Source organism: Babylonia areolata, chromosome 4 (assembly GCF_041734735.1).
Source record: "Babylonia areolata isolate BAREFJ2019XMU chromosome 4, ASM4173473v1, whole genome shotgun sequence".
In the NCBI taxonomy this organism is placed as follows: Eukaryota; Metazoa; Mollusca; class Gastropoda; order Neogastropoda; family Buccinidae; genus Babylonia; species Babylonia areolata.
In genome coordinates this window covers 12569818-12579817 of record NC_134879.1, presented here as the reverse complement: position 1 = coordinate 12579817, position 10000 = coordinate 12569818, and the positions used below count along the sequence as shown (strand labels likewise).

The following is a 10000-nucleotide window of genomic DNA, read 5'->3' as shown; positions in this document are numbered from 1 at the left end:
AAAGAACTAAGAGGAAGACAATGAGAGAAGAACTAAGAGAAGAAAGACAGTGCCTGGAATGACACAAACAAATGTCATTAGCACAACATGTCGGCACAAGTGATTGTAAAGCACATGTATACATATTACATGAAAAGACTACCACTTGGTAATGCATATGTGTGAAGACCAAACACTGACATCAAATGACATTTCTAACACATTGAAATAGTGTACAGTGATTGAAGCCATGCCGATTTAGTGAAAGTACACTGACAGTATAGATTAGGTAAAGCTTATACTGTGTCAAATGACTCAAATGAATCAGTTTATCATGTAGCACTCTATACTGGAGTAAGTCGTATAGGAGAGGGCATGATAACTAAATTACAATTAACAGACTGATACATATCAGGTGGTTTTAACCAATAACTGATATTAATCCAACACTATCTTGTAATCATGACAGAATACTACACACATCTTAGAGTACTGAGAATCAGTGAAACACTGTAACCTTCATCAGTGACAGCAAATGAGAAAGAACGCGTCATATGGACTCACTAGAATATTCTCGAACAAACTATCAGTGTCCAGAGACGTCACTGACTGACGCTCACTGCTATGAGCATATGACGACATGGCGATTTTCTAGATCAGTCATAGCCGAGCTGTAACTACATGTCAAAGCAATAACTGAACATACTCATATGAACACAAGTACTGTGTCGAACAATAAAATTTACAAATCAACATATTCTACACACTAGTACTTACAGTGTTACATAGCGAGATGTCTGCCGTTGTGGGAACACACACGACACACACAACACACACTGCTTGCCACGCAGCAAGAGAGAGAGAGGGCCTCTGGTCAGATGACTGATCAGGTATGAAGTGACCACTCATGATGATGATGATGATATAATCATCGGCACAAATCAGGCCAAATCCGACAACTGTGTTTCTTACAAGGTGATAGATTTCTAAATGATTCCCGAACCGATTTACGTCGGATATGTTGCAAAAGAAAGAGCTCAACGCCTACTTTCTAATGGGTATAAAATGAAGTGTTGATTATTTAAGATGAATTTATTATCCTAATTTAAGTCACCTGAACAGGGTCAGTTTTAATTGCGTTAAATCAGTTTAACGTAGGCAAACATAAATGGAATAGTTTTAAAGATGGAACTGCGACAATTCTGCCAGTGTATAATACTTGTAGTTTACTGATCCTACAAAAGAGATATTAATTAAATACATGGAGCAGAAATACAAATTCCGGCTCAGCCAATAGCGTAACGCGATGCTGGTTGAGGAGTAGGCTGTCTGGCGAGAAGGACAAAATGACGTAAGCGGTTTTGCGTTCAAACCCGGAATGGCGTCACAAAATCTGTGCGGGCCGTGGCGGGTTAGTTGCGAAAACTGACGTCGTCTGCTTATACAGCTTGTGCGTGAAACAGTTTTTGAAGCAAGCAGAGCGCTTGGTTACACATATAATAAATATTTATGCATGTAACATCGATACACATCATATCAATACAAACACATACTGAATCACATATAAATCATATAATGTAACATCAAAACCCATATCAATACGAACACATCAGATAATTACAATGTCGAGACTGACCATCCAAATGTAGCCCTTCCTTTTTATCTATACTTTTTTCCTCATAGAACCTATACTAATTTTTAATTGATTAATGAGTATTTGGACCGATGATGGACGTTTTCCGTATATTTATTGTCCCAGATACTTATTTTGCAAGTGAAAGTATCGTATCTTCAATTTCTGTCATCAGTATGCCGAACAAATCTTTTCTCTGCGCTGGAGCTGTATCGCAGATGGTGCAGGTTTTTCGTAATTCATCGTATCTTTTGCAGTTAAATATAAAATGATTTTCATCTTCTGGGCTTTCGCCACACATTGGGCAAGGAGATGTTGCTACGTCTGAATCGAACCATCTTCTGTTGGCATTCAGTCCGAGTGCTCTCAATCTGAGCTTTGCAAAGCAGATTTTATTGCCATTTATTTGTTATGATCTTTATATACTTCTCTGTTTGAAATATTGATTTAGATTAATAAAACCATTTATACCTATCATTGCTCTCTACTTCTCTCTGCCAGTTTTGTTTGTAACATGCTACAAGTCTATCTTTAAATTCTGATGCAAAGCCACTCTCGTGCCCAACTCCTTGGCACAAGACTGAATCCATGTTCCGTTAGTGTTTTCTTGATGTGGAATACCCAGTTCTGTTTGCCCTTCTCCTCTTGCAGCAGCAGCATCTCATATGCTTGTCTACACAATCGTGATGTTGGCAGTCTTGTTAGTTTGAGCCAATATTGTATGCATTTCACAACTGATCTAATATGCAATGGGTACCTGCCGGTTTCCCCATACATTATAGTGTTTGATGAGTGTAATGGGACACCAAGAAAGCGCTTCATTGCAAATGTATGTACCTTTTCCATTTGGTTATTTGACATGAGTCCCCACATTTCCGCTCCATAGTTCAAGTTCAAGGCTGGTTCAATTTGTGTGTCGAAAAGTTTCCAAAAAAGCTGTGCGTCAGTCGAACGCAGTCTCCTGAGTGATTTTATAATTTGTATTACACCTTTTTCCCCTTTTCTATTTGCTTCATCCCACGCAGATGTCAAACTCAATTTTGTTGTGAATAACATTCCTAAATATTTATATGTATTGGTTACTTTTATTTCCCTATACCATAGCACCATTTTTCACGAGTCGAAAGATGACCTCCATTGCGGAAAACTATAATATTGGTCTTATCGAAATTTACTGTTAGTTGTAGTCTGTCTGTTTCTTGCTTAAGGGCATTTAATTGATTTTTGTAACCCTATGGGTGTGTCAGACAAGAGAACAACATCATCAGCAAATAGGATTAAGAACAATTCTGTTGCGCCAGGTATCATTTGTATTCCATGTCTCCCCTTCTTTGATAACTCCACTGCCAATTCACCGATGAAAAAGGGAAACAGCTGTGAGCTTAGCATACAACCTTGTTTAACCCCTCTTGGACACTGAAAAAAGTCTGAATAAATACCTTTGTCACGAACACATACAAGTACAGAATCGTAGATGCTTTTAACAGCCATGTAAAACTCCCGAGAGAGAGAGAGAGAGAGAGAGAGAGAGAGAGACAGAGAGAGAGAGAGAGAGAGAGACTTAGAGAGAGAGATAGAGCACAATACAACGGTCTGCTCGGGCAACATGAAGCGTTCGTATATATATGAATTTTATATATGATTATGTACATATAGATTGATTTAGATGTACATACTGATAGATCTATATGAAATTATGTATGTATGTATTCATGTATGCATGTATGTATGTATAGACAGATAGATAGATCTGTGTGTGTGTGCGTGTGCGTGCGTGCGTGTATGTATGTGTGTGTGTGTGTGTGTGTGTGTGTGTGTGTGTGTGTGTGTGTGTGTGTGTCTGTATTTATGCATATATGTGTTGGTTTTTGTTGTTGTTGTTGTTGTTTTTGACAGCTGACGAAAACTTTGAACACGACGTCTACAAACCACGCTACATACCTCCTAAAGTACCACCGACCACCCAGGTGATTAGGGTTATCACCGATAACTACACCAGTGTCACCTCTAGTTCTGAAGGTGCGTCAGAAAAAGTATTCCAACTATCTAAAACAAGAGAGGCAAGGCCTTCAAGACTCACTTGTGATAAATTAAGTCCCCTAGCATTAATTACAGAGTAATTTCCCTTTTTTACTATCTGCACCAAAACGTTTGCAAAATAAATAAAACTTCCATGTTGAGCAAAAGAAGTTCCTGTTTGAACAGAAAATGATAATAATGACTGCTCTTGTTGTTGGGTCAGAATATCAGATCAAAGTGCCAAGTTTAGAGAATACAAAAAATATAAATATAACAGTAAATGCAGTTTGCATATAATTAGGCTTCTTTTTTTTTTCTTCTTTTTTTGTGTGCCCATCCCAGAGGTGCAATATTGTTTTAAACAAGATGACTGGAAAGAACTGAATTTTTCCTATTTTTATGCCTAATTTGGTGTCAACTGACAAAGTATTTGCAGAGAAAATGCTAATGTTAAAGTTTACCACGGACACACACACACACACACACACACACACACACACACAGACAACCGAACACCGGGTTAAAACATAGACTCACTTTGTTTACACAAGCGAGTCAATAACATTTTCTGAATATCCATGCTCGTAAGATCTTTCAAGCACATATCCAATCAATTGTAGATTATGCCTCGACAGTATGGAATTCAGCGAGTGCAAACATTCTGTTTGTATTTGTATTGCTTTTGTATTTCTTGTTATCACAACAGATTTCTCTGTGTAAAATTCGGGCTGCTCTCCCCAGGGAGAACGTGTCGCTACACTACAGCGCCACCCATTTTTTTTGTAATTTTTCCTGCGTGCAGTTTTATTTGTTTGTCCTATCGAAGTGGATTTTTGCCAGGAACAACCCTTTTGTTGCCGTGGGTTCTTTTACGTGCGCTAAGTGCATGCTGCACATGGGACCTCGGTTTATCGTCTCATCCGAATGACTAGCGTCCAGACCACCACTCAAGGTCTAGTGGAGGGGGAGAAAATATCGGCAGCTGAGCCGTGATTCGAACCAGGGCGCTCAGATTCTCTCGCTTTCTAGGCGGACGCGTTGCCTCTAGGCCATCACTCCACATTCTAAGACCCTTAAACAGATTGTATCAACGTGCTCCTTAACTAGAGGATTAACCACTGATGATTATAAATAACTGAACATTGTTCCACTGTAATTAAGACTAGAATACAACAAGGCTCTGTTAATACACAAAGTAGTTACTGGAGCAGCTCTTCCGTGTATTCTAGATAACCTTACAATAAACAGCAATAGACACTGTCATAAACTTTCAATACCTCTTCCTAGAATTGATCTCTTTATGTCACGCCTTTCATACAGTGGTGGTTCGTACTGGAATAATTTGCCTTCCTTTTTAAAAGAGATAACCAGTAGTGTTAACTTCAGAAGGTCTTTAAAAAAAAATATTTGTTTGATAAAATGGGTGAAAAAAAAATGTAAGTCAGCTTTAGTGACAATGTCATTCTACTTAAACAGGAAATTGATTGATTGATGTGGATACTTCTATAGCGCCTATCCTCGGTCAGAGACCAAGCTCTAAGCGCTTTACATACACGGGGACATTTGCACCACAGGCTGCCTACCTGGGTAGAGCCGACTGACGGCTGCCACTGGGCGCTCATCATTCGTTTCCTGTGCCATTCAATCAGATTTCAGACGCACACACATACACACTTAGACAGACATGTAACATTTTACGTGTATGACCGTTTGTTTGTTTTTTATTTACCCCGCCATGTAGGCAGCCATACTCCGTTTTCGGGGGTGTGCATGCTGGGTATATTCTTGTTTCCATAACCCACCGAACGCTGACATGGATTACAGGATCTTTAACGTGCGTATTCGATCTTCTGCGTGCGCATACACACGAAGGGGGTTCAGGCACTAGCAGGTCTGCACATATGTTGACCTGGGAGATCGGAAAAATCTCCACCCTCTACCCACCAGGTGCACCGAGATTCGAACCCAGGACCCTCAGATTGAAAGTCCAGCGCTTTAACCATTCGGCTACTCCACCCGTCAGTAGGAAATGTTGAAATAAGACACTATGCTCTGTCAATATTGTCATGATTATTATTAGTGATGGTTATGTATTTATGCACATACAGATGTATTCGTTTGTGTGCGTGAAGGTCCATTTTAGTATTTGTCTTCCTCGCTGTGGTGTTATTTTGTTCTCTCTCTCTCTCTCTCTCTCTCTCTCTCTCTCTCTCTCTTATTCATTTTATTCTATTTACTTAGTGGTAGTAGTAGTAGTAGTAGTAGTAGTAGTAGTAGTAGTAGTAGCAGCAGCAGCAGCAGCAGCAGTAGCCATGTATTTTTATTTTTATTTTTTTCTTATTCTTTTCCTCTTCTTTTTTTTTTTTTTTTTGCTTGTTGAAATTCTTTGCCCTGACGGCCGGATAAAAAAAAAAGACATGTTCTTGCTTATTCCATTTCCCTCATTAAAGAAAATTCATTCTGCTATGTAGTTGTGCCAATAAGAAAAGCAATAATGATACAAAGAAGAAGAATAACAATAACTACAACAGCAACAACAACACCACCATCATCGTCATAGTAGTAGTAGTAGTAGTAGGTAGTAGTATCAATATCAGCAGCAGCAGCAGCAACAGCAGCAGTATAAATAGTAGTGACAACAACAACAACAACAATAAAAATAACAACAACAACGTGGCGAAGTGTTTGGGTGTGTAGGATTGACGTGACTGGGTGTGGGATGTGTAGGATTGTCTGACGTGACTAGGTGAGTAGGATTGACGTGACTGGGTGAGTAGGATTGACGTGACTGGGTGAGTAGGATTGACGTGACTGGGTTTGTATGATTGTCTTACGTGACTAGGTGAGTAGGATTGTCTGACATGACTGGGTGAGTAGGATTGTCTGACGTGACTGGGTGAGTAGGATTGTCTGACGTGACTGGGTGAGTAGGATTGTCTGACGTGACTGGGTGAGTAGGATTGTCTGACGTGACTGGGTGAGTAGGATTGTCTGACATGACTGGGTGAGTAGGATTGTCTGACGTGACTGGGTGAGTAGGAGAATTGTCTGACGTGACTAGGTGAGTAGGATTGTCTGACATGACTGAGTGAGTATGAATGTCTGACGTGACTGGGTGAGTAGGAATGTCTGACATGACCAAACCTATGTGTGTCTGATGTGGTTTGATGTGTGGGTTTGTAGGATTGTCTGACGTGACTGATAGTGTGTGTGGATGTGTGGTATTGTCTGACGTGACTGAGAGTGTGTGTGTATATGACTGTCTAACGTTACTGGGCATATGGGGGTTATGTGCATAAAGTATGGAATGTTTTTGAAATTGTCTAGAAATAAAGATAATCTGATTAATGATAAATGCGTGTTCTGCACCTGTGTGTACTGTTGTCTGTGCTTGGTGTAGATGACGTGAATTTTCAAAAAAAAGTGAGATAGCCCTTACACATTCTCCTCACCCCCACCACCCCCACTCCCTCCCCTCTACATTCTACACGTACGTGACAAGAAGCTTTTTACCGTGAATGGATGTATGTAGGTGTGTAGGATTATGTGTGTTCTATATATCATTTTCTCTCTGACGGGACTGGTCGTTTACAGGATCTGCGGCAGGTACCGCCATGTGGGTGACATCAGCTCTACTACTTCTCTGTGTAGTCGTTATTGTCATCGTCGTTGGAAACATATTTCATAAAAGGTGATCCGAAAGCGAGTGTGAGTGAGGGAGATGACGATAGTTAAAGTTTCAGCTTCATGGAGGTCAGTTTCAAAGCGTGCGATCTGATCCATACATGCTGCACCATATTAAAATTTATTTTAAAAAAAAAATCGAATCAATGCCTGACTTCGCCATTTATAAATTCAACATGCTGAACAGACCTTGTGACAACGACTGGTAGTCAACAAGGCCGTAGCCTCATTTGAAGGGGGCGTTTACATTATTATTATTTTATTTTATTTTTTTTTATAACGAATACATCGAGCATAAAGCATACTCATACCACATGCATACATGCATACACAAACAACTGGTTAAACGATCATAAAACTGTGTATTCTGGATGAGAGAGAGAGAGAGAGAGAGAGAGAGAGAGAGACAGAGACAGAGAACATGGTACGTGTGGATGCTGTTGTTGTTATGGTTGCGGTTTATCCAATTGTTTTGTCTTAGTTTGAAGGAGGCATTGTACTTAGTCAAGGCTTGTGAACTTTTATCTTATCTCATTGAAAAATCCTAGACTCACTCTTCACGTTTATCATTGATTTCACCACCACCACCACCACCACCCCTCCCGCCACACACACACACACACACACACGGTGGGACCAAAGTGCTGCAGTTGGTTGTTTTGTTGTTGTTGTTGTTGTTTTTGTTTTTTCAAACTCAAAAAACATGTTTGTCATTGTTTTAATATCTTCTACCAAATATTTGTCAAAAAAGTTGTTCATGCACTAAAAACAAAGAGACATAGGAATGACCTTCAATGCTGTGTTGTGCAGAAATATGTCTCCTGAAACATTCAAGTTACCGGACAATATCAAAACGGTAAGGACACCGAGATTGGTGCTTCATTCTGATCATATGCATGACTCTCATGTGCACAAAATGGCTGTTTGTTTTCAGCCTATTGTGTGTGTGTGTGTGTGTGTGTGTGTGTGTGTGAGAGAGAGAGAGAGAGAGAGAGAGAGAGAGAGAGAGAGAGAGAGAGAGAACTTACGAAGGTTAATAATGTTTTTTGGCTCACGTGTGTGTCTGCACACATCCTGATTACATGTAATAACACGATGTTTCGGTTGTGTGTGTGTGTGTGTGTGTGTGTGAGAGAGAGAGAGAGAGAGAGAGAGAGAGAGAGAGAATTGACGGTCAATTATGTAATGTGGTAACACAGTCTCTCTCTGTGTGTGTGTGTGTGTGTGTGTGTGTGGTAAACTTTAGCAAACGAATTTTGTCTGGAAATACTTTGTTAGTCAATACCATGTTTGGATTACTCACAGAGAAAAAAAACGTATTTATAAAAAAAAAAGATAACAGGTTGCAAGTCTTCCGGAATAAGAATAGTTTATTCTGCTCAGTTTACTGGGCCCCCAAGCCATTATTGGGCCATTCCCCAATCGTAGTTTTACTTTTGTTTTTAAGATAACATAACGCTGTGTTTCTTGTTCGCAGTTAAAAGAAAAGAAAAACAAATTATGGACAGAACACACAGATTGACACTAACTACACCATCGCAGATGTTTACTGTAAACGAATATTTAAAGAAGGTACTGAATTAACTATAAAAGGGACATATCATTTCCAGCTGAAGACAGCCATTTTGACTGAAAAAATGTTGTCATTGTTGGAATCGTGCACTCAATCGATAAATCGCTGTAGCATAATCATTGCTGAAAGCAGGCGAAAACCCGCTAAATTCTATTCAGAGAAAACTTGAAGCACAGGTCTCATCTCTTACTGTATATTGTTCCAGAACGACCCTTAAAAATCAATAAATGCCAGTGTCTTTTCTGACTTCCTAAAGTCGCACTACGCATTCGTGTATTGATGTTTTTCCAAGTATACAAACAGCGGTCAACTTGCGCCATTATTTAGAGAGAGAGAGAGAGAGAAGTCGTGATGAAGACAGAAAAATTTCGAAACATTGACAGATCTATACTGTAATGGCAAACCAATGAAATATCAAAACTATGTGGGATAGAACAGTTCGTTTCCAGTACACACATTTTTAGGTTTGACAAACAATGAATTTGGGTCGTCATGTTCTGGTAACCATCTGCCCCCCCACCCCCCCCCCCCGCCCTTTTTGGTTTTGTTGTTGTTGAGCGGGACAGGAATCACACGTGAACCATGAAAGCTTTGCCTCTTGTTTGCTTGTTGAAAAAAAATCCCCTTTTTTCACAGGAGGAAAATGACGAAGACGACTGGAACACTGATTCGAAGAAAAAGAAGAAACGAAAAAAGAAAAAGAAGAGAAAAAAGAAAACAGTCCAGTCCAATGGAGTCGAAAAGAGGACAGATCCCCCTAGCAAGCGGAGCAAAGACAAATCAAGAAACTGCGTGATAGTGAGGCTGGACGATGATTGGTCGGATTGTGATCATTCTCAAAACGCGTTGCTATTGCATCATCCTAACGGTTGTAAAAGTAATGCTGATTGGCCATTTGCGTGAAGTACAGGCATTTCATGAGCGGATAATGTACAGTATGAAACTGCACTGGTGTGAGAGTGGGCGTGTAGGTGTGTGTCTGTGTGTGCGCGCACGCGCCCGGGCACGCGCACGCGCCAACCCCCTCTAAGTCTTGTGTGTAGGAGCGTGTTGTCACATCGCATGACAAATCGAGGTGTGTGAATGGTAGATGAATAAGTATAATATTTTTG

General features: G+C 40.0%; 1 protein-coding gene across 1 annotated transcript in view; it reads left to right on the top strand.

Annotated features, from left to right (window-relative positions):
* LOC143281570 (uncharacterized) overlaps nucleotides 1-9867 on the top strand; it is a 19828-nt gene extending 9961 nt beyond the window's left edge. Inside the window, exons 4-7 of the mRNA XM_076586802.1 lie at nucleotides 3509-3631; nucleotides 7226-7322; nucleotides 8126-8171; nucleotides 9525-9867. Of these exons, the coding sequence (XP_076442917.1) occupies nucleotides 3509-3631; nucleotides 7226-7322; nucleotides 8126-8171; nucleotides 9525-9791 (533 nt within the window). The 3' untranslated portion in view covers nucleotides 9792-9867. The remainder of the gene's footprint in view (nucleotides 1-3508; nucleotides 3632-7225; nucleotides 7323-8125; nucleotides 8172-9524) is intronic.
* Nucleotides 9868-10000: the final 133 nt, after the last annotated feature.